Consider the following 27,934-nt stretch of genomic DNA (forward strand, 5'->3'; position numbering starts at 1 on the left):
ACATGATAGGTCCAAGTCAGCATGGATTTGTGAAAGGGAGATCATGCTTGAAAAATCTTCTGGAATTTTTTGAGGATGTTTCCAATAAAGTGGACAAAGGAGCACCAGTTGATGTGGTATATTTGGACTTTCAGAAGGCTTTCGACAAGGTCCCACACAGGAGATTAATGTGCAAAGTTAAAGCACATGGGATTGGGGGTAGTGTGCTGACATGGATTGAGAACTGGTTGTCAGACAGGAAGCAAAGAGTAGGAGTAAATGGGTACTTTTCGGAATGGCAGGCAGTGACTAGTGGGGTACCGCAGGGTTCTGTGCTGGGGCCCCAGCTGTTTACATTGTACATTAATGATTTAGACGAGGGGATTAAATGTAGTATCTCCAAATTTGCGGATGACACTAAGTTGGGTGGCAGTGTGAGCTGCGAGGAGGATGCTATGAGGCTACAGAGTGACTTGGATAGGTTAGGTGAGTGGGCAAATGCGTGGCAGATGAAGTATAATGTGGATAAATGTGAGGTTATCCACTTTGGTGGTAAAAACAGAGAGACAGACTATTATCTGAATGGTGACAGATTAGGAAAAGGGAAGGTGCAACGAGACCTGGGTGTCATGGTACATCAGTCATTGAAGGTTGGCATGCAGGTACAGCAGGCGGTTAAGAAAGCAAGTGGCATGTTGGCCTTCATAGCGAGGGGATTTGAGTACAGGGGCAGGGAGGTGTTGCTACAGTTGTACAGGGCCTTGGTGAGGCCACACCTGGAGTATTGTGTACAGTTTTGGTCTCCTAACTTGAGGAAGGACATTCTTGCTATTGAGGGAGTGCAGCGAAGATTCACCAGACTGATTCCCGGGATGGTGGGACTGACCTATCAAGAAAGACTGGATCAACTGGGCTTGTATTCACTGGAGTTCAGAAGAGTGAGAGGGGACCTCATAGAAACGTTTAAAATTCTGACGGGTTTGGACAGGTTGGATGCAGGAAGAATGTTCCCAATGTTGGGGAAGTCCAGAACCAGGGGTCACAGTCTAAGGATAAGGGGTAAGCCATTTAGGACTGAGATAAGGAGAAACTTCTTCACCCAGAGAGTGGTGAACCTGTGGAATTCTCTACCACAGAAAGTAGTTGAGGCCAATTCACTAAATATATTCAAAAGGGAGTTAGATGAAGTCCTTACTACTCGGGGGATCAAGGGGTATGGCATGAAAGCAGGAAGTGGGTACTGAAGTTTCATGTTCAGCCATGAACTCATTGAATGGCGGTGCAGGCTAGAAGGGCTGAATGGCCTGCTCCTGCACCTATTTTCTATGTTTCTATGTCAACATGGATTTATGAAAGGAAAATCATGTTTGACAAACCGACTGGAGTTTTTTTGAGGATGTAACTGATCGAATAGATAAGGGAGAACCCAGTGGATGGAGTGTATTTGGATTTTCAGAAGGCCTTTGATAAAGTCCCACAGAAGAGGTTAGTGCGCAAAGTTAAAGCACATAGGATTGGGGTAATGTACTGGCATGGATTGAAAATTGGTTAACTGATAGGAAGCAGCGAGTAGGAATAAATGGGTCTATTTCGTGGTGGCGGGCATGACTCGTGGGGTACCACAGGGATCAGTGCTTGGGCCCGCACTATTCATAATATATATATATGTATAAATAAATGATTTGAATGAGGGAACCAAATGTAATATTTCCAAGTTTGCTGATGACACACTAGGTGGGATTGTGAGTTGTGAGGAGGATGCAAAGACGCTGCAAGGCGATTTTGATAGATTGAGTGAGTGGGCAAACACATGGCAGATGCTGTATAACATGGATAAATGTGAAGTTATTCACTTTGGTAGGAAAAACAAAAGGACAAAGTATTACATGGGTGAACTTCAACAATTGTGCATCCCTGCCTGGCGTAAAAATAAAACGGGGAAGGTGGCTCAACCGTGGCTAACAAGAAAAATTATGGATAGTGTTAAATCCAAGGAAGAGGCATATAAATTGGCCAGAAAAAGCAGCAAACCTGAGGACTGGGAGAAATTTAGAATTCAGCAGAGGAGGACAAAAGGTTTAATTAGGAGGGGGAAAATAGAGTATGAGAGGAAGCTTGCAGGGAACATTAAAAACTGACTGCAAAAGCTTATATAGATATGTGAAGAGAAAAAGATTAGTGAAAACAAGTGTAGGTCACTTGCAGTCAGAATCAGGTGAATTTATAATGGGGAACAAAGAAATGGCAGACCAATTGAACAAATACTTTGGCTCTGTCTTCACTAAGGAAGACACAAATAACATTCCGGAAATACTAGGGGACCGAGGGTCTAGCGAGAAGGAGGAACTGAAGGAAATCCTTATTAGTCAGGAAATTGTGTGAGGGGAAATTGATGGGATTGAAAGCTGATAAATCCCCAGGGCCTGATAGTCTGCATCCCAGATTACTTAAGGAAGTGGCCCTAGAAATAGTGGATGATTTGGTGGTCATTTTCCAACATGCTATGGATCAGTTCCTATGGATTGGAGGGTAGCTAATGTAACCCCACTTTTTAAAAAAGGGAGAGAAAACAGGGAATTATAGACTGGTTAGCCTGACATCAGTAGTGGGGAAAATGTTGGAATCAATTATTAAAGATGTAATAGCAGTGCACTTGGAAAACAGTGACAGGATCGGTCCAAGTCAGCATGGATTTCTGAAAGGGAAATAGTGCTTGACAAATCTTCTAGAATTTTTTGAGAATGTAACTAGTAGAGTGGACAAGGGAGAACCAGTGGATGTGGTGTATTTGGACTTTCAAAAGGGTTTTGATAAGGTCCCACACAAGAGATTAGTGAGCAAAATTAAAGCACATGGTATTGGGGGCAATGTATTGATGTGAATAGAGAACTGGTTGGCAAACAGGAAGCAAAGAGTAGGAATAAACGGGTCCTTTTCAGAATGGCAGCCAGTGACTAGTGGGGTATCGCAAGGTTCAGTGCTGGGACCCCAGCTATTTACAATATATATTAATGATTTAGACGAAGGAATTGAATGAAATATCTCCAAGTTTGCAGATGACACTAAGCTGGGTGGCAGTTTGAGCAGTGAGGAGGATGCTATTAGGCTGCAGAATGACTTGGACAGGAGAGGTGCCTGGGCAAATGCATGGCAGATGCAGTATAAAGTCGATAAATGTGAGGTTATCCACTTTGGTGGCAAAAACAGGAAGGCAGAATATTATCTGAATGGTGACAGATTAGGAAAAGAGGAGGTGCAAAGAGACCTGCGTGTCATGGTACATCAGTTACTGAAAGTTGGCATGCAGGTACAGCAGACGGTGAAGGCGGCAAATGGCATGTTGGCCTTCATAGCGAGAGGATTGAGTATAGGAGTAGGGAGGTTTTACTGCAGTTGGACAGGGCCATGGTGATGCCACACCTTGAATATTATGTACAGGTTTGGTTTAATCTGAGGAAGGACATTCTTGCTATTGAGGGAATGGAGCGAAGGTTCACCAGACTGATTCCCGGGATGGCAGGACTGACACATGAAGAAAGACTGGATCGACTAGGCTTACATGCACTGTAATTTAGATGAATGAGAGGGGATCTCATTGAAACATATATAATTCTGATGGGATTGGACAGATTAGATGCAGGAAGAATGTTCCCAAGGTTGGGGAAGTCCAGAACCAGTGGTCACAGTCTAAGGATAAGGGGTAATCCATTTAGGACCGAGATGAGGAGAAACTTCTTCACTCAGAGAATTGTGAACCTGTGAAATTCTCTACCACAGAAAATTGTTGAGGCCAATTCGTTCGATATATTTAAAAGGGAGTTAGTTGTGGCCCTTACGGCTAAAGGGATCGAGGGGTATGGAGAGAAAGCAGGAATGGGTTACTGAAGTTGCATGATCAGTCATGATCATATTAAATGGTGGTGCAGGCTCAAATAGCCGAATGGCCTACTCCTGCACCTATGTTCTATGTTTCTAAATGGTGATGGCTTGGGAAGTGTTGTTGTACAGATGGGACCTGGGTGCCCTTGTACACAAGTCACTGAAAGCAAACATGCAGGTACAGCAAGCAGTTAGGAGTGCAAATGGTAAGTTGGCCTTCATTGTAAGAGGATTTGAGTACAGGAGCAAGGATGTCTTACTACAGTTATATAGGGCCTTGGTGTGACTGCAGTTTTGGTCTCCTTACCCAAGAAAGGATATACATGCTAATATGTCCTTACTATACAGTATAAATGCACACGAGGCCCATACTTGAGAGAAGGTCACTCTGTGACCAGTAACCTTTATTAGCCAGCACTGAAGTGATGAAGGTGGGTGGAGCTTCCCCTTTTATACCTGAAAGTCCATGTTAGGAGTGTCTCCCACAAGTTCACCACCTAGTGGTCAATGTTCTCATGGTGTACAACTTAGGTCAGTTTATACATGGGTTACAATGACGGTTAAATACATGACATCACCTTCCCCCCCCCAAAGTCTTATTGGGACCACAGGTTAAGTCTCTCTGGTGGTTTACGCTCCCTTGTAGAGCGCCTGAGTTGGGGCTCCGGTTGTTGGGCGCTGGCCTGAGTGTCTGCTGTTTGCGGTGCCTCAGGCCTGTCCGGACCGCCCACAGTGACTGGGCTCTCCTCCACTTGGTTCCAGTGTTCGGTCACCTGTGGTGGAGTGAACTCTACATCGTGTTCTTTTTCTGTTTCTTCTATGGGGTTGCTGAACATCCTTTTTGTTTGATCCACGTGTTTGCGGCAGATTTGTCCATTGGTATGTTTAACTACCAGAATCATATTCCCCTCTTTGCAATCACAGTGCCTGCGAGCGCAGTTGAGGACAAAGACAGGGTCACTGACATCGATACATCGCGCACTCGCATTCCTGTCATGGTAGTCACATTGTGACTGGCGCCTGCTCTCAACAATTTATTTCATGGTGGGTCGTAGAAGGGATAACCTGGTTTTGAGCGTCCTTTTCTTTAGCAGCTCTGCGGGTGGAACCCCTGTGAGCGAGTGTGGTCGGGATCGACTGGCCAACAGAAGGCATGATAAGCGGCTTTGTAGGGAACCCACTTGGATTCTGAGCATTCCCTGTTTTGATTATCTACACTGCTCGTTCCGCCTGGCCGTTTGAGGCCGGCTTGGACGGTGCCGTTGTGACATGGTTGATACTATTTCCTGCCATGAAGTCCTGGAATTCAATGCTTGTAAAGCATGGTCTGGTAGACCATGGGCGGCAAACATTGCCTGTAGACTTTCTACTTTCTTCAGAGGATGTGCTTGAATTAAGAATGTCACACTTGATCCATTTGGAGTAGGCGTCTACGACAACCAGAAACATTTTCCCCATGAAAGGACCTGCATTGTCCACATGGATGCATGACCATGGCTTGGCGGGTCAGGACCAGGGGCTAAGGGGGGCTTTCTTGGGCACATTGCCCAGCTGGGCACACGTGTTGCACTTGCGAACACAAAGTTCCAGGTCTGCATCTATCCCTGGCCACCAAGCGTGTGACCTGGCAATTGCCTTCATCATGACAATGCCCGGGTGCTCATTGGGGAGTTCACTTATGAACATCTCTCTGCCCATCTGGGGCATGCCTACTCGGTTTCCCCACAGTAGGCAATCGGCCTGAATCGAGAGTTCATCCTTGAGCCTGTGAAATGCTTTGAATTCCTCAGGGCATGTGGCTGCCCAGTCCCCATTCAGGACACATTTCTTAACTAAAGACAGTAGCGGGTCTCTATTTGTCCAGACTTTGATCTGACGGGCTGTCATGGGTGAGTCTTGGCTTTCGAAAGCTTCAACAGCCATGACCATCTCAGCAGCATGCTCGGTTGCCCCCTCGGTGGTGGCTGGTGGCTAGTGGGAGCCTGCTGAGTACATCGGCGCAGTTTTCAGTGCCCGGTCTGTGCCGAATTGTATAGTCATAGGCAGCTAACGTGAGTGCCCACCTCTGTATGCGGGCCGATGCATTTGCATTTATGGCCTTGTTGTCGGCCAAAAGGGACGTTAGGGGTTTGTGATCTGTCTCCAGCTCAAATTTCCTGCCAAACAGGTACTGGTGCATTTTTTTTTACTGCAGATACACATGCAAGCGCTTCCTTTTCTACCATACCATAGCCCCTTTCTGCCTGGGACAGACTTCTGGCATAAGCTACCGGCTGTAAATGACACTTGGCATTAACATGCTGCAACACACACACCCGACCCCATAGGACGACGCATCGCACGTTAAAGAAAGTTTCTTACATAAGTCATATAGCGTTAACAGATTGTTGAAGCATAACAAATTGCGTGCTCTATCAAAAGCCCTTTCCTGGCTGTCCCCCCAGACCCAATCACGACCTTTGCATAGGAGCACGTGTAGCGGCTCAAACAGCATGCTCAATTTGGGAAGAAAGTTACCAAAATAGTTCAGGAGCCCCAGGAACGAACGCAGCTCCATCGTGTTACGGGGTCTGGGTGCTCTCTGGATCGCTTCCGTTTTGGATGCAGTAGGTCTGATCCTGTCTGCTGCTACCCTCATCCCCAGGAATTCTACCTCTGGAGCTAGGAGGATGCACTTTACCTTTTTCAGTCGCAGCCCTACCCGGTCCAGTCTGCGTAGCACCTCCTCCAAGTTGTGGAGGTGTTCTTCAGTATTGCAACCCGTGATGAGGATGTCGTCTTGAAAAACCACCGTCCTTGGAATCAACTTGAGGAGGCTTTCCATATTTTGTTGAAAGATCGCGGCGGCCGAGCGAATCCCGAACGGACATCTGTTGTACTCAAACAACCCCTTGTGTGTCGTGATGGTGGTCAGCTTCTTCGACTCACTCGCCAGCTCCTGGGTCATGTAAGCTGAGGTCAGGTCCAATTTTGAAAAAAGTTTGCCACCGGATAGCGTCGCAAAGAGGTCTTCCGCTCTCGGTAGCGGGTACTGGTCTTGGAGTGACACTCGATTGATGGTGGCCTTGTAATCACCACATATCCTGACTGACCCATCCGTCTTGAGCACCGGCACAATTGGGCTTGCCCAGTCACTGAATTCGACTGGCGAGATGATGCCTTCCCTCAGCAGGCGGTCCAATTCGCCTTCTATCTTTTCCCTCATCACGTAATGCACCGCTCTGGCCTTGTGGTGTACTGGCCTGGCGTCCGTGTTTATGTGAATCACTACCTTGGTCCCCATGAAAGTGCCAATGCCGGGTTGAAACAATGTGTCAAATTTGTCCAGGACCTGTGAGCATGATACTCGCTCCACAGAAGGAATTGCATTGACATCGCCCCATTTCCAGTTCATGACAGCAAGTCAACTCCTCCCCAGTAGTGCGGGACCGTCCCCCGGGACAATCCAGAGTGGCAATCTGTTCTCCGAATCTTTGTGGGTCACGACTACCGTGGCACTGCCAAGCACCAGAATGATCTCCTTTGTGTATGTCCGTAGCTGTGCGTCAATCGGCAATAATTTTGGCCTCCTGGCCTTGGACGTCCACAACTTGTCGAACTGTTTGATACTCATCAGGGACTGGCTGGCCCCTGTGTCTAGCTCCATTGATACTGGGATGCCATTGAGGAGCACTTTCATCATTATCTGTGGCGTCCTGGTGTATGTGCTCCACATGAAATCGCTGAACTTCAGCTTCCAGCGTATTCCCCCCAGTGTTCATTTTGCCTCGTAGGGCTTACATCGGGCCCGTCCTCCTTGTACATCAGCCTGGCTGCAGGCTTCCTGCACATACACGCCAAGTGACCGCTGACGTTGCAATTTCTGCAGGTATATTGCTGATACCTGCAAGCTCTGGATTTGCAGGATCTTGTGGAGGCAGTGCTGGTGGTACTTCTCCAGCACTTTGAGGTGTCCACCGTATATGGTCCATGTCTCTGAGCCATATAGGAGGGCGGGTATCACTACTGCCCTGCAGACTATAAACTTGGTGCCAGATTTGAGATCCTGGTCTCTTCCTCAGGTGACCAAAGGCTGTGCTGGCACACTGGAGGCGGTGTTAGCCCTCATCGTCGATGTCTTCCCTTGCTGATAGTAGGCTCCCAAGGTATGGAAAGTGGTCCACGTTGTCCAAGGCTGTGTGGTGGATTTTGATGATTGGGGGGGCAGTGCTGTGAGGCGGGGTCAGGTTGGTGGAGCCATGTCTTCAATGGATAGCCCTGGTCTCCAAGCAGCCGGCCAGTAAGTCGGTGTGAAGAACTGAGAAAGGGTGGACTGGTGCAGGACGAAAGAGTCATGGCTGTTGCCAGTGAATTTGGCGCACATATGTATGATGATCAACTCCTATGGTTGTAAAGTGAGGAAGTGAAAGCCTTTGCGGGTGACTAACACTCCTGGGTGATCTGCGAGTGCCCTGATGGCCACGTGTGCAGTCGATGATACCCGTGGAAAGCGAGCCAGAGTGGCAAAGTGCCACTTAGTAACACTAGCATCATCAGTAGCAAAGTTGATATAATTGGCTGACTTGCTAAACATGGCATCGATGACCTGTGTGATGCATTTATGGCTTGATGTGCAGCAAGCGAGCCCCAGGTGGGCAGAGGAAATGCTTCAAGGACACCCTCAAAGTCTCCTTGATAAAAGTGCAACATCCCCACCAACACCTGGGAATCCCTGGCCCACGACCCCTAAAGTGGCAGAAGAGCATGCAGGAGGGCGCTGAGCACCTCGAGTCCCATCGTCGAGAACAAGCAGAAACCAAGCGTAGATAGCGAATGGAGCATGCGTCAACCCGGGCTCCCCACCCACCCTTTCCTTCAACCACTGTCTGCCCCACCTGTGACAGAGACTGTAAGTCCCTCACTGGACTCTTCAATCACCTGAGAACTCACTTTTAGAGAATGGAAGCAAGTCATCCTTGACTCCGAGGGACTGCCTATGATGATGATGCATTTATGGGTGGCTGACTGCGAGATGCTGCCAATGTCTGCTGCAGATCCCTAGAAGGAGCCTGAGGCGAAGAAGTTGAGGTTGCTGGTGACTTTGACAGCTACTTGTAACAAGTATCAACCCGCTCCTCTGGGCTGCAGGTCTTGTTCCAGCCATCTGCAAATGTCTGCGATGACGTGGCGCAATAGCCTGAGCCGCTTTGCTCAGTCCTGTTGAGGAAGCTCATCCTTTGCCTGTCTCCACTGTGTTGCGGGTATTGTCTCCAGCGTGGCGCAGCCCTGCCCTGTGTCCTCTGGAGCATCAGGTCATTGAGGCGAAGGTTGTTGGTGTTGCTGCTGGTGTGCCTGTTGCTGCTGGTGTTGGGACTCAGCTTGGTCTGATTCTGAGGGCCAAGGTGAGACAGTATAAATGGCACCTGTGTTCATGTTACAGATGGCAGGCCAAGTAGAGATCAGAGTAGCAATCTGTTAATGGTGTGATCATGAGTAGTGGCTGCTGAAGTTGTAGAAAATACATGCAAACTCTCGACATCTAAATCTGTACTCAAAATGCACTCAGCAAGAGCCTTTCCTTTAGGCAAGTAATGAGGTGTCATGTGGGCATCTTTATTGGGATTTCATTGCTTTCCATTTATGACCTCGCTCAATGGCCACTGAGCTTCTGCCTCAGGTTGACAGATGTGGTTCCCGAGCTGCATGATTCCCGTGGTCATCCAATGAAATTCAAAAAGTCTGGTTAAAAACACTATTAAGAGTTTGACAACAAGGTTTTAATGAGTTAAATTAGGTTGCTCACCTCTCCCGGTCAGGTTTGAGCCGCGCTAGCAAACACGCCCGAGTTCAAGGTGCGAGGAGGCGGGATGACGGTGAGTTCCCGACATGCTTCCCTTTTCTCTGACTTTTACTGCTGACCTGCCTCCAATCCCGCATGCATGGCAACGGGAAAATTCTGGCCATAAGGTCATGGTACAGTAAAGGGGCTTTTACTTTGTGTCCATGCTACATCTGATCTGAAAGTGTTTCATGCTGACTCTGATTACAGAATATTTCATAAACATTCTGTTCCCTAATACTGATATTCTATATCTTGATGAGCATCACAATTTATCAAAAATAAAAAGTTAAAAAAAATAACACAACCTCCTTTCTGCTATCAGAAGCTAAGCATGACTGACACTGATTTCCACAGCCATAATTATTTTTCCATCACATCTCAAATTGTAATCACGTATCAAAAAGCACTGGTATAAATATTTAGGCATTGGTCCATGTGCAATGCATCTCATGAATGGATAACATTGACAAGTGCAACAGGAGTAGGATGCCAGAGTAATAATCATGTCATCCTGATAGCAAAGCACCAAATGTGTATGCTTGACTCAAGGAATTACAAGCAGAAGGCAGTAAATTGTACTTTCATTCCATCAAATTCTTGAAGTCAAAACATCTGTTCCTAAAATCTGCACTCTTCCAGGACACACTGGATAAAACATAGCTGGATACTCACCATAATGTGTTCAAGTAGGGAATCTATTGCCACTATATTATCAAAGTAGGTCCTGAAAGAAAAGAAAATGGATTGAAATAAACTATTGCACATTATTAAGATTGCTTTCTAAGTTCTCTTTGCTAATCTTTGTTCTTGTTGATGAAGTGGATCTGCTTTACATGCACAGAACAAAGTGCAAGAAGGAATACAACCTCTTATGCCATTTAGAAAAAAGAACAGTTTTAACACTTTGGGGGATAGCTCTCCTCATATCTAACTCCACTTGAGATAACCTTTGCAGTGTCCACAAATTAAAACATCACATCAAATAAAGTATCGTGTGGTTCTACCCACCAACAGTGCAGCTCTCTTCGAGACACCCATGATCAACCTGTCCGAATTCCACTGGGCTAGAAATTTGGTGCATTTGCACCTCCCGTTAGCGTCCCGGCGGGTGCTAATGAGGTGCAAAAGCCTTACCGCCCAGGCACGCAGTGGAAACGATGCTATATTGGGCAGGAGTTTAGCAGCGGCGTTACAGCTTTGTGCCCCGATCGTGACGTCATCACAGCACGCAGTGCCCCAAAATTCACTTTTGCCCCTTGCAGCAGTGCCGGGTGAAAGCACCGACAGCTGCACGAGGCGCGTGTCTTGGGCAGCCAGGCTGCTACCGGGGCAAAAATTAAAGGTGAGGGGGCCAAGTGCAAAATAAAAAAAAGCTTACCTTCTGCTTGATTTCACGGCACCCCCGCTCCATGGTGATCCACATAGGTCCCTTTTTCATTTGCAGAGACAGCAACGTGAGCCCTTCCCTTTAAGTGAGGGAAGGGCTCCTCAGACACGGCAGCGTTACATCGCCCAGTGTGCAGTGGCATTAGCACCCAGGAAGGAAGTGGAACGCTTGATTTAGCACTCCACTTCCTTCCTGGGGCGGTAACCTAAATATTTTGAGAGGGGCGAGACTTCAGCGCCTGCCACTATGTCTCGCACCTCCCAACTGTTACCGTCCCCAAACAGAACGATAATGAATCTCACCCATTTTGACTTTTCCTCATTAACTCACTAGCATCGACAGCAGGCTAGCATGGACAGCAGATGTAAATCATTACATTGCCTCCAACCCCAGCATCATCAACCAGGATTCAACTGCCCATGTTGTAGTTTGCATTTCTCAACAGCTTTTAAACTGGACAGGGACAGTGCACCTCAAATCTTCATCGATGGGGCCTTCGAGATGACAACAAATTCTTTTGCGACAAATACAAACCATGTCCCCCATGGTTGAATCTTGCTCACTAACTAATCTATCTGGTGGCCCATGTGTTCTGCTTGCTGGTATTAAAAATGCTCCAAGGTGGCTTGAATTATATGCCGAATCTGTATACAATAAATAATTGGGAGATGAGACAGGCTATTTAATGTATTGATTCTAATATTTTTGTGTCCTGAATGCAATATACCAAATAATTATCAGTTCCAATCATAATCTATGTTTATTCTCAGTAACTGGAAAAATATTAGTCTTTATACAGTAAAGTCTGTACTACAATGAATCCAACAAGGAGTTTACAAATTCCAATACAGAAGTTTCTCAAACATAAACATCTGTTGAACCTCACCGAATTTAATGTCCCAGATTGACATAGGATATACAGCGCAGAAACAGGCCATTTGGCCCAACCAGTCCATGCTGGCATTTATGCTCCACCCGAGCCTCCTCCTATCCTTCCTCATCTATCAACATAACACTCTATTCCCTTTTCCCTCAAATGCTTGTCTAGCCTCTCCTTAAATGCATCTATACTATTCACCGCAATCACTCCACGTGGTACCAAGTTCCACATTCTTACCCCTTTCTGGGTAAAGAAGTTCCTTCTTATTCCCTATTGATTACTTGGCGACAGTCCAGGGTCAGCGAGAGGCCGCGAAACCAGGAGGTGCGTGGAGAGGCGAGCTTGTGCAGCTACAGCAGGAAGACAAAAAAGAAGCAGAAAGAAATAGAAAGGTGACGTTCACAGCCAAGGGGGTAAGTGATTGGCTGGTGGCTGGTAAGTAGTTTTTCTTTTTTCTTTTTTCTCTTCTTGATCAGTAAGTAACTTTTAGCATTGTTGTTGCCAATTTAAGTTAATCTAAGGGTTAAGTCGTGGCAGGAGAGCTCGGCCATGTGATATGCTCCTCCTGTACCATGTGGGAACTCAGGGACACTTCCGGTGTCCCTGACGACTACGTGTGCGGGAAGTGTATCCGCCTCCAGCTCCTAACGGTCCGCGTTGCAGAATTGGAGCCGTGGGTGGATTCATTCTGGAGCCATCCACGATGCTGAGAATGACGTGAGTAGCACCGTGTAGCAAGTTGGTCTTACCGCAGGTGAAGGGTGCACAGCCAGCTAGGGAATGGAAGACCAGCAGGAAGAGCAGTGCAAGGAAGGTAGTGCAGGTCCCCTGCGATCATCCCCCTGCAAAACAGATATGCCGCTTTGGGTACAGTTGAGGGGGATGACTCATCAGGGGAGGGCAGCAGCAGCCAAGTTCATGGCACCGTGGCTAGCTCTGCTGCACAGGAGGGCAGGAAAAAGAGTGGGAGAGCGATAGTGATAGGGGATCAATTGTAAGGGGAATAGATAGGCGTTTCTGCGGCCACAATCGAGACTCCAGGATGGTATGTTGCCTCCCTGGTGCAAGGATCAAGGATTTCTCGGAGCGCGTGCCGGACATTCTGAAAAGGGAGGGTGAACAGCCAGTTGTCTTGGTGCACATTGGTACCAACGATATAGGTAAAAAAAAGGGATGAGGTCCTACGAGACGAATTTAAGGAGCTAGGAGCTAAATTAAAAAGTAGGACCTCAAAATTAGTAATCTCAGGATTGCTACCAGTGCCACGTGCTAGTCAGAGTAGGAATCGCAGGATAGCTCAGATGAATACATGGCTTGAGCAGTGGTGCAGCATGGAGGGATTCAAATTCCTGGGGCACTGGAATCGGTTCTGGGGGAGGTGGGACCAGTACAAACCGGACGGTCTGCACTGGGCAGGACCGGAACCAATGTCCTAGGGGGAGTGTTTGCTAGTGCTGTTGGGGAGGAATTAAACTAATAATGCAGGGGGATGGGAACCAATGCAGGGAGATAGAGGGAGACAAAATGGAAACAGAAGCAAAAGACAGAAAGGAGATGAGTAAAAGTGGAGGGCAGAGAAACCCAAGGCAAAAAACAAAAAGGGCCATTGTACAGCAAAATTCTAAAGGGTCAAAGTGTAATAAAAAGGCAAGTATGAAAGCTCGGTGCCTCAATTCGAGGAGTATTCAGAACCCAGGAGAGGGCTCTGAGCTAGTTAGAGTGGGGGAGAGCTCAGATGAACAGGACCCCAAGAAAGAATGCAAAAGGCAGGAGGCAACAGAGCAGAGTAACACTGGGGTAAGTGTAAACCACAAAGTGATAGGAAGGGACAATATGTATGAATATAAAGGGGCTGCAGGAGGGGTCAAAACTAAAAATTACGGTTTAAAAACTAGTATTAAAACACTCTACCTAAACGCACGCAGCATTCGAAATAAAGTAAATGTGTTGACGGCACAAATCATTACAAATGGGTATGATTTGGTGGCCATTACAGAAAAGTGGTTGCAGGGTGGCCAAGACTGGGAATTAAACATACAGGTGTATCTGACAATTCGGAAAGATAGACAAGGAGGAAAAGGAGGTGGGGTAGCTCTATTAATGAAGGATAATATCAGGGCAGTTGTGAGAGACGATATTGGCTCTAATGAACAAAATGTTGAATCATTGTGGGTGGAGATGAGAGATAGTAAGGGGGAAAAAGTCACTGGTGGGCATAGTTTATAGGCCCCCAAATAATAACTTCACGGTGGGGCGGACAATAATCAGGGGAATAATGGAGGCATGTGAAAAAGGAACGGCAGTAATCATGGGGGATTTTAACCTACATATCGATTGGTCAAAACAAATCGCACGGGGTAGCCTGAAGGAGGAATTCATAGAATGCATACGGGATTGTTTTTTTTAGAACAGTATGTTACAGAACCTACAAGGGAACAAGCTATCTTAGATCTGGTCCTGTATAATGAGACAGGAAAAATAAACGATCTCCTAGTAAAAGATTCTCTCGGAATGAGTGATCACAGTATGGTTGAATTTGTAATACAGATTGAGGGTGAGGAAGTAGTGTCTCAAACGAGCGTACTATGCTTAAACAAAGGGGACTGCAGTGGGATGAGGGCAGAGTTGACTAAAGTAGACTGGAAACACAGACTAAACGGTGGCACAATTGAGGAACAGTGGAGGACTTTTAAGGAGCTCTTTCATAGTGCTCAACAAAAATATATTCCAATGAAAAAGAGCAGTAAGAGAAGGGAGGGATAACCAGCCGTGGATAACCAAGGAAATAAAGTAGAGTATCAAATTAAAAACCAATGCGTATAAGGTGGCCAAGGTTAGTGGGAAACTAGAAGATTGGGAAAATTTTAAACGGCAGCAAAGAATGACTAAGAAAGCAATAAAGAAAGGAAAGATAGATTACGAAAGTAAACTTGCACAAAACATAAAAACGGATAGTAAAAGCTTTTACCGATATATAAAACGGCAAAGAGTGACTAAAGTAAATGTTGATCCCTTAGAAGATGAGAAGGGGGATTTAATAATGGGAAATGTGGAAATGGCTGAGACCTTAAACAATTATTTTGCTTCGGTCTTCACAGTGGAAGACACAAAAACCATGCCAAAAATTGCTGGTCACGGGAATGTGAGAAGGGAGGACCTTGAGATAATCACTATCACTAGGGGGGTAGTGCTGGACAGGCTAATGGGACTCAAGGTAGACACCCTGGTCCTGATTAAATGCATCCCAGGTGTTAAAAGAGATGGTGGAAGTTATAGCAGATGCATTCGTTATAATCTACCAAAATTCTCTGGACTCTGGGGAGGTACCAGCGGATTGGAAAGCAGCTAATGTAACACCTCTGTTTAAAAAAGGGGGCAGGACAAAAGGCAGGTAACTATAGGCCGGTTAGTTTAACATCTGTAGTGGGGAAAATGCTTGAAGCTATCATTAAGGAAGTAATAGGACACCTAGATAGGAATAGTGCAATCAAGCAGACGCAAAATGGATTCATGAAGGGGAAATCATGTTTAACTAATTTACTGGAATTCTTTGAGAATATAACGAGCATGGTGGATAGAGGTGTATCGATGGATGTGGTGTATTTAGATTTCCAAAAGGCATTCGATAAGGTTACTGCAGAAGATAAAGGTACGTGGAGTTGGAGGAAATGTATTAGCATGGATAGAGAATTGGCTGGCTAACAGAAAGCAGAGAGTCGGGATAAATGGGTCCTTTTCGGGTTGGAAATCGGTGGTTAGTGGTGTGCCACAGGGATCGGTGCTGGGACCACAACTGTTTACAATATACATAGATGACCTGGAAGAGGGGACAGAGTGTAGTGTAACAAAATTTGCAGATGACACAAAGATTAGTGGGAAAGCGGGTTGTGTAGAGGACAGAGAGAGGCTGCAAAGAGATTTAGATCGGTTAAGCGAATGGGCTAAGGTTTGGCAGATGGAATACAATGTCGGAAAATGTGAGATTATCCACCTTGGAAAAAAAACACAGTCAAAGGGATTATTTGAATGGGGAGAAATTACAACATGCTGCGGTGCAGAGGGACCTGGGGATCCTTGTGCATGAATCCCAAAATGTTAGTTTGCAGGTGCAGCAGGTAATCAAGAAGGCGAATGGAATATTGGCCTTCATTGTGAGAGGGATGGAGTACAATAGCAGGGAGGTCCTGCTGCAACTGTACAGGGTATTGGTTAGGCCACACCTGGAGTACTGTGTGCAGTTTTGGTCACCTTACTTAAGGAAGGATATACTAGCTTTGGAGGGGGTACAGAGATGATTCACTCGGCTGATTCACTAGATGATGAGGGGGTTACCTTATGATGATAGATTGAGTAGACTGGGTCTTTACTCATTGGAGTTCAGAAGGATGAGGGGGTGATCTTATAGAAACATTTAAAATAATGAAAGGGATCGACAAGATAGAGGCAGAGAGGTTGTTTCCACTGGTCGGGGAGACTAGAACTAGGGGGCACAGCCTCAAAATACGGGGGAGCCAATTTAAAACAGAATTGAGAAGGAATTTCTTTTCCCAGAGGGTTGTGAATCTGTGGAATTCTCTGCCCAAGGGAAGCAGTTGAGGCTAGCGTATTTCTGGTATAATTCTTGTAAATCTTTTTTCCAAGCGCTCCAAGGCCTCTATATCCCTTTTATAATATGCCGACCAGAACTGTACAGTGTGGGCTAACCAAGGTTTGATACAAGTTTAACATAACTTCTCTACTTTTCAGTTCTATCCCATTATAAATAAACCCGAGTGCTTGGTTTTATTTTTTACGGTCTTATTAAACTGCGCCACTACTTTTAGTGATTTGTGTGCTGGTACTCCAGATCCCTTTGCTCCTCTACCCCATTTAGATTCTTATTTTCCAAGTAATAGAATCATGGAATGGTTACAGCACAGAAGGAGGCCATTCTGCAAGAGCACTTCAGCTAGTTCCACTCCCTCGCCCTTTACCCATGGCCCTGAAAATGTTTTCCTTCAGGTATTTATCCAATTCCCTTTTCAAAGCCATGACTGAGTCTGCCTCCAGCACCCTCTCAGGCAGTGCATTCCAGATCATAACCATTTGCTGCTTAAAAACGTTTGTCCTCATGTCGCCTTTGGTGCTTTTGCTGATCACCTAAAATCTGTGTCCTCTGGTTCTCAACCCTTCCGCCAATGAATTTCTCTCAATGTCTAGACCCCTCATGATCTTGAAAACTTATTAAATCTCCTCTCAACCTCTCTGCTCTAAGGAGAACAACCCCAGCTTCTCCAGTCTATCCACGTAACTGAAGTCCCTCATCCCTGGAATCATTCTCGTAAATCTTTTCTTTATCCTCTCACATCCTTCATAAAGTGCAGTGCCCAGAATTGGACACAATATTTCAGTTGAGGCCGAAGCAGTGTTTTCTAAAGGTCCATTACAACTTTCTTGCTTTTTTACTCTATGGGCTGGATTTTTGGCTTTTTGCGTTTTCACCTGTTTCCGGGTGCAATTCATAGCAAAATCAAAAATTTAGCGCCGGGTTAGTGTTAGTGCCAGAACGCGCATCTTTTGGCAAATGAAAGTTCACGAGGAGCATTAGCGCTAACTCCAGCGTTGCACCACACACTTTGTGCGCCAGAGCTGAAAGTTCCGGGGCTACAAAAAAAAATCGATCGTTCTGCGCGTGCGCACATTTTTTTTTCTTCCTGCGCTTTTCGTTTGCTGTCCGATTGCAAACGCTAATGCAGGGAGTGGCGCGCACATGCGCAATACACCCGGGGCTAAATCAGCCATTTAAAATTTGGATTATCATGTTGCAGGATGAGGAAGCAAGACAGTGTGCCAGGCGATTCAGCCAAGAGGCTAAATACGCTCTGGTGGGGGCTGTGGAGAGAAGATGGCATGATTTACATCATAGGGGTGGATCAAGACCACTGCCATCCATTTTCAAACGCATTTGGAGGGAAATCGCTGAAGAGGTCTCTGCCTCAGACACAGTGGTCAGGAGTGGCACACAATGCTGAAAGAAGTTCAATGATCTTTCGAGAGTCGTTCGAGTACAATTTTAATTCATGCACTCCTTCGTTACTTCAATTATATATTTGACACACTATTTGTTATCATGCTTTTGGTGCCTGTCAGCAGTCTGTGGGTGTTCTCATGCTGTTGGTGTGGGTTGCCTCCTAAAATGCATGACACATAGGTAGGCTTAGTTTGGCACACTCCTTGCCATGATTGATCTTTACACATTATTAAGATTGCTTTCTGAGATCTCATAATATGTCTCCGCACTTTGATATCCTCCTGGTGAACCATGTTAAAACTTCCGAGGCCATTAAACAGCAGACTGTATTACATTCAGACAGTATGGTATAAATGCTTTGGTGGCTGTGTGCGCCACAAGAGTAGATGGACCCTCTTGTAACCATTCCCATTTTCATCTTTGCAGGCCAAAAGTCACATAATCGGCGTGAGCAGGTGAGGACAGGCGGGTCCGCCTCAAACCTGCCACTCACCGACATTGAAGAACAAGTGGCAGGCCTCATCAGCGTCTTAGGTCGGACAACTGCCACTTAGGGTGCTGACCCTCGCTCGGAAAATGAGTTTAAGTCCTGCACACTCCCTGGGCTGGGTTGGGGCAATGTCATGCAGTGTCTGTGGGCTAGCGTTGGGGCAATGTCATGCACTGTCTCTGGACTAGATATAATGGAATAACGGCGGTCCTTCAAATTAGCTTGTGCTATGCGACTTTCCTTATATCACCATGCCCCCTCCCCTGCTGCTAACCACTCATTTGTTGCTTTCTACTTCCAGATGACCAGCCGCAGCCACAGCATCCCTCAAGTCAACACTCCATGTCAGGCCATCGTGTGGAGGAGGAGGAAGAAGAGGAGGAGTTTACTGATCAGCCGACTCCGGCGCAGATGCAATCCACCCCTCTTTTACCACCGCCACTCACCTCGTCAGGGTTTGAGAAGTCTGAGACTAGTGGCATGCAACAATGCAGTTCTGGGGTCAAATCCTGTATGCCATCTCTCCGGAGGGTGAGTCAGCAAAGTCGGTCTGACAGGCAGGCAGACGTGGAACTGGACATGGTGGGAATGTCCAGGGAGAGCATCCAGGTCACCCGTCAGCTCCTTGATGTCTTGGGTAGGATTCCCGTGACCATCGAGACTCTCACTGCAACCTTTATGGAGATAGGGTCGCAGATTGTCGGTGCAAGTTGTGAAAAATTAATGCCCACACAGGGCTGGTGGCCTCCAGCAGTGACACTGGAGTCCCGGAGAGTGTGATGCGAAGCCTTGAGGAATATGGCGCATCACAGGCACAAGCTCTGCTTGATAAATGGGACTAAAGGCATATAAATCCCCTGGACCTGATGGCTTGCATCCTCGGGTCTTAAGAGAAGTAGTGGCAGGGATTGTGGATGCATTGGTTGTAATTTACCAAAATCCCCTGGATTCTGGGGAGGTCCCAGCAGATTGGAAAACTGCAAATGTAACGTCCCTATTTAAAAAAGGAGGCAGCCAAAAAGCAGGAAACTATAGACCATATAGTCTAACTATAAGCCTAACATCTGTGGTTGGGAAAATGTTGGAGTCCATTTGTTGCGTATGCGGTAACTCAATAGGCTTAGTACCGTGAACTCAATCAGACGCGACTTGACTCTACTTTATTAGCTCTCAAAGTGAGGATTAAACATGGAGGCTTTCTTCATATACAAGGGCTGCACGTGTGAATCTGTGGCCCAATGACCTCCGACGGTCGCTCCCCCTGGTGGCAGGTAAACCCAGGCTTAGATACATTACCTCATTCCCCCTCCAAGATCTTGGTATCAGTCCTATCTACAAATTGATCGTCTCAGTTCAATTCCAGATCTGGGTGAGCTCTCAGAGTCATTCATGACTTGAGGCTGGGTAGCCGATCTAATGGGAGTGGCAGTGTCCACGTCGGGGACTGAAGCTCCGGATTCATTGACAACAGCAGGCTCTTCTGATGGCTGAATATGAATCGGTTGGTCATTGGTGGTGTCTTCTTCAAGCTGTTCCGGTTCGTTTGTGTGCCGCAATTTCGTCTAATCAAAGTGCCTCCTGCATGTTTGCCCATTAGTGAGCCTGACAATAAGCACCCTGTTACCCTTCTTGGCCATAACAGTGCCAGTGACCCACTTGGGGCCTTGACCATAATTTAGCACATACACAGGATCATTAATAGAGATGTCACGTGACACGGCAGTGCGATCATGATACCACTGCTGATGTTGACGTCTGTTTTCGACGTGATCGTTAAGATCAGGGTGGTCAAGCGAGAGCCTGGTCTTGAGACCTCTCTTCATCAACAGTTCAGCAGGGGGGGACCCTGGTAAGCGTGTGGGGACTCGGCCTGTAACTAAGCAGTATGCGTGACAAGCGAGTCTGCAAAGGACCGTGAGTTACGCGTTTCAGGCTCTGCTTGATGGTTTGGACGGCCCGCTCCACTTGATCATTGGACGCGGGTTTGAATGGTGCTGACCTTATGTGCTCGACACCATTGAGTCTCAAACTCTTGAAACTCCAAACACGTGAAGCACGACCCGTTGTCGCTCACAACGATGTCGGGCAGACCATGGCACGAAGGCTCTCAATGGTGGCTGTGGATGTGCTGGATGACATGATTACACATTCGATCCATTAGGAATACGCATCCACCACCACCACCAAAAACATTTTGCCGAGGAAAAGATTCTCGACCATGGTTTGGATGGCCACGACCATAGAGTTAGCAGAGATTCCACTGGTGCATTGCCTAACATGCACACATGACTCCAAATCAGAGTCAATGCCAGACCACCAAACGTGAGACCTGGGTAATGGCTTTCATCGTCACAATACCAGGATGGGTACTGTGTAAATCCCATACAAATCTCTCCCTGCCTTCCTTGGGCATAACAACACGATTACCCCATTGCAAACAATCAGAATGAGTGGATAGTTCATCTTTGCGACGGTTATAAGGTTTGGTCTCATCACACACTTCCCTGGGAATGGCTGACCAATCACCACTAAGGACACAACGTTTTACAACTGATAAGATCGGATCCTAGCTGGTCCAGGTCCTAACTTGTTGAGCAGTGACAGGCGACCCTTCACTCTCAAAGGCATCCATGACCAACAGTAGGGTCTGCGGGCTGTGGCGTTTCCACCTCCAGCGTGGGCAATGGTAAACGGCTCAATGCATCGGCGCAATTCTCGGTGCCAGGTCTATGGCAAATGACAATCATAGGCAGATAATATCAGCGCCCACCTCTGGATGCGAGACGATGCGTTGGTATGGATACCTCTATGCTCTGAAAACAAAAGGTATGAGCAGCTTGTGATTGGGCTTCGTTTCAAGCTTGAAACCAAGCCCAAACAGATACTAGTGCATCTTTTTAACCCTAAATATGCAGGCTAAAGCTTCTTTCTGTACCATGCCATAGGCTCTTTCCGCTTTAGACATGCTTCTCGACGCGTACGCAACGGGTTGTAGTTTGCCCGACTCATTGGATTGTTGGAGCACGCAACCAACCCCATGTGATGAAGCGTCTCAGGCCAATACTAAATACTTGCATGGGTCATAATGTACCAGCAATTTGTTGGAACAAAGCAGATTTCTAGCTTTCTCGAAGGCCCTGTCTTGAGATACACCCCAAACCCAGTTGTTGCCTTTTCTGAGCAGCATGTGCAGTGGCTCTAATAATGTGCTCAATTTCGGTAAGAAATTACTGAAGTAGTTGAGAAGACCAAGGAACAAACGCAGCTCCGTCACATTCTGGGGTCTGGGTGCATTTTTGATAGCCTCTGTTTGCGAGTCCGTAGACCTGATGTCGACTGCAGCAATCTTCCTTCCCAGGAATTTGACTTCCAGTGCCATAAAGACGCACTTTGAACGTTTCAGCCTGAGCCCCATTTGTCCAGATGACGTAGAACCTCTTCCAGGTTGTGCAGGTGTTCGGCAGTGTCACGACCTGTGACCAGAATGTCGTCTTGGAACACCACGGTTCTCGGGACGGACTTCAGTAAACTCTCCAAGTGTCTCTGAAATATGTCTGCAGCCGAGCGAATTCGGGAAGGACACCTGTTGTAAATGAACAGCCCTTTATGCGTATTGATGCACGTAAGTTTCTTCGATGATTCGACAAGCTTCTGTGTCATATAGGCCGACGTCAGATCCAATTTGGTGAATGACTTTCCCCCGGCTCGCGTTGCAAACAGGTCATCGGCCTTTGGTAACGGGTACTGATCCTGTTTCGAAACTCGGCTGATCGTAACCTTGTAGTCTCCACAAATCCTAACAATGCCATCACTCTTCAGCACAGGAACAATGGGACTAGGCCATTCGTTAAATTCAACGGGTGAAATGACCCCTTCACGTTGGAGTCTGTCCAGTTCAACTTGCCTCATCATGTACGGGACCGCCCGGACTTTGTGATGGACGGGTCTTGCATCCGAGTCCAGGTGGATCTGCACCTTGGCTCCCGTGAAGTTGCCGATGCCTGGTTCAAACAGTGAGGCAAATTTGCTCAGCACCTGAACACACAAAGCGTCATCCACCGCCGACAAAGCTTTAATATCGTTCCAGTTCCACTTTATTTTTTCGAGCCAACTTCTGCCGAACAGCGTTGGACCATTGCCTGGAATGATCCACAGCGATAGATCATGAACCGCCCCATCATACGACACCTTGACTGCTGCACTGCCAATCACTGGTATGAGCTCTTTGGTGTAGGTACACAATTTTGCATTTACTGGACTGAGCTTGGGTTTCACGACCTTGGTGTGCTACAGCTTTTCGAAAGTCCTCTGGCTAATAATTGACTGACTCGCACCCGTGTCTAATTCCATAGATACCGGCACACTGTTCAATTTTATTTCAATCATTATCGGTTGGCTCTTTGTCAGGAACGAATGTACACTATACACTTCCTCCTCGGGTATCTCGGGTTGCTTTGCCGGATCGGCTCCGGATCGGTCATCATCATCCACGTGGTGTGTCGCAGCATGCTTGCTGAGCTGCGGACACATCCGCTGAAGGTGCCCCACTTTCGCACAGCCTCTACAAATATACTGTCTGAAACAGCACTGATGAGGCCGATGATAGCCCCCACAACGTCAACAGGGTGAAATCGGATTTGTGCCCAATGGCAGACTTCGAGCAGCTACAGGTTTTGCAAACGCAGTCGGGTAGGGCCTGCCAGGTGCAGCTCTGCCAACCGACAACACAATCTGATGCACAGTAATTGGCATGGAGTTCCGACTCTGCGAGGATATCTGCTTTGTACTATCGACTGTGGTCAGGCAAGCCTGGGCGATCGTGATGGCCCTGCTCAAATCCAGCGTCTCCGCAGCCAGCAGTTTCCGCAGGTTCACCTCATGGTTTATGCCTATTACAAAGACGTCGCGCAACATGTCTTCCAACGCGGTTCCAAACTTACACGGCCCAGCGAGACGTCTCAGGTCGGCAACAAATTCTGCCACGTACTGGCCCTCAAAACGAATATGCTTGTAAAAGCACTATCTCGAGATAATGATGCCTTCTTTAGATTTGAGATGGTCCCGAATCAGAGCACACAATTCCTCATAGGTCTTTTCCGTTGGATGTGCAGGTGAGAGCAAATTCTTTGAGGCCATAGATTTTTGGACCCCAAACCGTGAGGAAAACCGCCCTGCGCCTAACTGCGTCAGCGTCTTCATCCATCTTGTTGGCCACGAAGTACTGGTCGAGGCGATCTGTAAAATCCTCCCAGTCTTCTCCATCCACGAATCGCTCCAGGATTCCAACGGTGCTCATTTTATTTTGTGTGAGAAAGTTCGTATTATGCCTCGTCGCCAAATGTTGCATATGCAATAACTGAATAGGCTTAGTACCGTGAACTCAATCAGGTGCAACCCGATTCTATTCGCTCTCAAAGTGAGGATTAAACATGGAGGTTTTCTTTATATACAAGGGCTGCACGTGTGAGTCTGTGGCCCAATGACCTCCGACGGTCGCTCCCCCTGGTGGCAGGTAAACCCAGGCATACATACATTACACCCTTATTACAGAAGCAGTAGCAGGACATCTGGAAAAGCAAAATTTGGTCAGGCAGAGTCAGCATGGATTTATGAAGAGGAAGTCATGTTTGACAAATTTGCTGGAGTTCTTTGAGGATGTAACGAACAGGGTGGATAAAAGAGAACCAGTGGATGTGGTGTATTTGGACTTCCAGAAGGCATTTGACAAGGTGCCACAGAAAGGGTTACTGCACAAGATAAAAGATCACGGGGTTGGGGGTAACATATTAGTTAGCCAATCCTCCATCCATGCTAACAGAAAAACAGAGAGTCAGGATAAATGGTTCATTCTCTGGTTGGCAACCAGTAACTAGTGGGGTGCCGCAGGGATCGGTGCTGGGACTCCAACTATTTACAATCTATATTAACGACTTGGAAGAAGGGACTGAGTGTAACATAGCCAAGTTTGCTGATGATACAAAGATGGGAGGAAAAGCAATGTGTGAGGAGGATACAAAAAATCTGCAAAAGGACATAGACAGGCTAAGTTGCTTGAGCAAAAATTTGACAGATGGAGTATAATGTTGGAAAGTGTGAGGTCAGGCAGAAAGTTCCCGAAACAGTTCAACAGTCCCAGGAATGAACGCAATTCCGATGTGTTGCAGGGCCTGGGTGCTCGTCGAATCGCCTCGGTTTTGGATTCGATGGGCTGAATCCCATCTGCAGCAACCCTCCTGCCCAGAAACTCAATCTCAGGAGCTAAGAACACACATTTAGACTTCTTGAGTCGCAGGCCTACCCGGTCCATTCGGCGTAGCACCTCCTCCAGGTTGTGGAGGTGTTCCTCGGTGTCTCGAGCCGTGATGAGGATGTCGTCCTGGAATACGATCGTTCCAGGTATGAATTTAAGCAGGCTTTCCATGTTTCGTTGAAAAATCGCGGCCGCTGATCGAATGCCAAACGGGCACCTGTTATAAACGAACAGTCCCTTGTGCCTGGTGATGGTGGTCAGTAGTTTAGATTCGTCGGCCAGTTCCTGGGTCATATAGGCTGAAGTGAGGTCCAACTTGGTGAACAGCTTGCCGCCTGCCAGCGTGGCGAAGTAGTCCTCCGCTCTCGGGAGCGGGTATTGATCTTGTAGGGACACTGTGGCCTTGTCGTCGCCACAGATCCTGACAGAGCCATCTGCTTTTAGGATGGGAACGATGGGGCTCGCCCAGTCGCTGAATTCAACAGGCGAGATGATGCCCTCTCTCAACAGCCGGTCCAGTTCGCTCTCGATCTTTTCCCGCATCACATACGGCACCGCTCTGGCTTTGTGGTGCACTGGCCTGGCGTCCGGGGTGATGTATATCACTACTTTAGTACCTTTGAAAGTCCCGACACCAGGTTGGAATAGTGAATCGAATTGTTGTAGGACTTGTGAGCACGAACTTCACTCCACAGATGACATTGCTTGAACATCCCCCCATTTTCAGTTCATCTCGGCTAACCAGCTCCTCCCCAACAGTGCGGGACCATTGCCCGGGACAATCCAGAGCGGCAGCCGATTCACTAACCCATTGTGTGTGACAGCCAACATTGCACTGCCTAGCACCAGAATGATTTCTTTAGTGCAAGTCTGTAATTGTGTCTCAATACGTGCTAATTTGGGTCTACTGGCTTTAAGTGGGCATAGCTCCTCAAATTGCTGAACGCCCATGAGTGACTGGCTGGCCCCAGTGTCCAGCTCCATGCGTACTGGGATACCGTTTAATAAAACCCTCATCATCATTGGTGGCGTTTTGGTGTATGAACTGTGAATATTCGCCACATGGACCCGCTGAACCTCGGCGTCCATCGATTTGCCCCAAAAGTCATCCTGCCTCAAAGAGCCCTCTTCTGCTCTATCCGCCTCATATTAGTCTGGTTGCAGACTTCCTGCACATTCGAGCTAAGTGGCCACTGAGATTGCAGTTCCTGCAGACAAACTGTTGAAATCTGCAAGATCTAGCTGAGTGTTTTCCCCCACACCTCCAGCATGAGTTAAAGTTTCCATTGTTGGGAACAAAGGGACTATGGCCAGGCATTCCGCGCTGACTGTCCCTTTGACTGCTCTTAAGTACCCTATTAGTGGGTGTCAATTGCCCCATCCCGGGCCGCATTGTCCACTGTGATGGCGTGAATGTCCGTTCAGCCTGCCATTGTCTCTGTTGAAGCCCTACTCTGGGTTCTATTGCTGCCTGGGGAGTGTCGGACTGCCCCTGCCTGCCTGCGGGGCTCTGAGTCGCATTGATGATGTTGACTCTCTGATCCATCGCCACGTTAGAGGCAGAATTGCGCGCGTATATTATTTTCGTCTCTTCCTCCCCCGCCATGAAAGTTTGAGCTATCAACGCTGCCGCTTCCAAGGTCAAATCCTTGGTCTCAATTAATTTGCGGAAAATTTCCGCATGAGCGAAGCCCTCGATAATGAAGTCCCTTAGCATCTGCCCCCTGCAGGCATCTGTGAACTTACAGGAGCTGGCCAAACTAAGGATAAGGGAGGGGTAAGCCATTTAGGACCGAGATGAGGAGAAACCTCTTCACCCAGAGAGTGGTGAACCTGTGGAATTCTCTACCACAGAAAGTTGTTGAGGCCAATTCACTAAATATATTCAAAAAGGAGTTAGATGTAGTCCTTACTCCTCGGGGGATCAAGGGGTATGGCGAGAAAGCAGGAATGGGGTACTGAAGTTGCATGTTCAGCCATGAACTCATTGAATGGCGGTGTAGGCTCGAAGGGCCGAATGGCCTACTCCTGCACCCATTTTCTATGTTTCTATGCACTTTGGCAGAAATAATCAAAGAGCAAGTTATTATTTAAATGGAGAAAGATTGCAAAGTGCCACATTACAACAGGACCTGGGGGTACTTGTGCATGAAACACACAAGGATAGTCAGCAAGTGATCAGGAAGGCCAATGGTATCTTGCCCTTTATTGCAAAGGGAATGGAGTATAAAAGCAGGGAAGTCTTGCTACAGCCATTTAGGACCGAGATGAGGAGAAACTTCTTCACCCAGATTGGTGAACCTGTGGAATTCTCTACCACAGAAAGTTGTTGAGGCCAATTCACTAAATATATTTAGTGAATATATTGGTGAGGCCACACCTGGAATACTGCGTACGGTTTTGATTTCCATATTTACGAAAGGATTTACTTGCTTTGGAGGCAGTTCAGAGAAGATTCACAAGGTTGATTCCGGGGATGAGGGGGTTTGACTTATGAGGAAAGGTTGAGTAGGTTGGGCCTCTACTCATTGGAATTCAGAAAAATGAAAGGTGATCTTATCGAAACATATAAGCTTATGAGGGGGCTTGACAAGGTGGATGCAGAGAGGATGTTTCCACTGATGGGGGAGACTAGAACTAGAGGGCATGATCTTAGAATAAGGGGCCGCCCATTTAAAACAGAAATGAGGAGAAAGTTTTTCTCTGAGGATTGGAAATCTGTGGAATTCGCTGCCTCAGAGAGCTGTGGAAGCTGGGACATTGAAAAAATTTAAGAAAGAAATAGACAGTTTCTTAAACGATAAGGGGATAACGGGTTATGGGGAGCGGGCGGGGAAGTGGAGCTGAGTCCATGATCTGATCAGCCATGATCGTATTAAATGGTGGAGAAGGCTCAAGAGGCTGTATGGCCTACTCCTGTTCCTATTTCTTATGTTCTTATAAACCCTCCCACCATATTCTCTGCGTTCCCCAGTGTCACACCCAAACCACCTGTGCCTGGCGACGCCAACGAAGAGGCTTGCCAGTCAGAAGCCTGGCTTCCACGCCATGAGCTGGTCCATTGTGTCCCCAGGCAGCGTCTCCATGGTCACTCCCCCCAACACAGCAGCGCTCTGGCAACGTTGCTGCATGCCATCTTGGTACCACTTGGGTTAGGTGCAGAAGCAAGGGAAAGTAACAAGGGGAAGTGGCGGGAGGGGCGGGGGGAAGCTGGTGGTTAAAAATAGTGTGGCAGGAG

General features: G+C 47.2%; 1 protein-coding gene across 5 annotated transcripts in view; it reads right to left on the reverse strand.

Annotated features, from left to right (window-relative positions):
- Nucleotides 1-27,934, reverse strand: part of pde10a (phosphodiesterase 10A) — a 662,262-nt gene that overhangs the window by 258,763 nt on the left and 375,565 nt on the right. For all 5 annotated transcript variants that reach the window (XM_070889659.1, XM_070889660.1, XM_070889658.1 and 2 more), the window contains one exon: nt 10,352-10,403. In XM_070889659.1, the coding sequence (XP_070745760.1) occupies nt 10,352-10,403 (52 nt within the window). The remainder of the gene's footprint in view (nt 1-10,351; nt 10,404-27,934) is intronic.

The sequence above is a fragment of the Pristiophorus japonicus genome, chromosome 9, assembly GCF_044704955.1.
Source record: "Pristiophorus japonicus isolate sPriJap1 chromosome 9, sPriJap1.hap1, whole genome shotgun sequence".
NCBI classification, from domain to species: Eukaryota; Metazoa; Chordata; class Chondrichthyes; family Pristiophoridae; genus Pristiophorus; species Pristiophorus japonicus.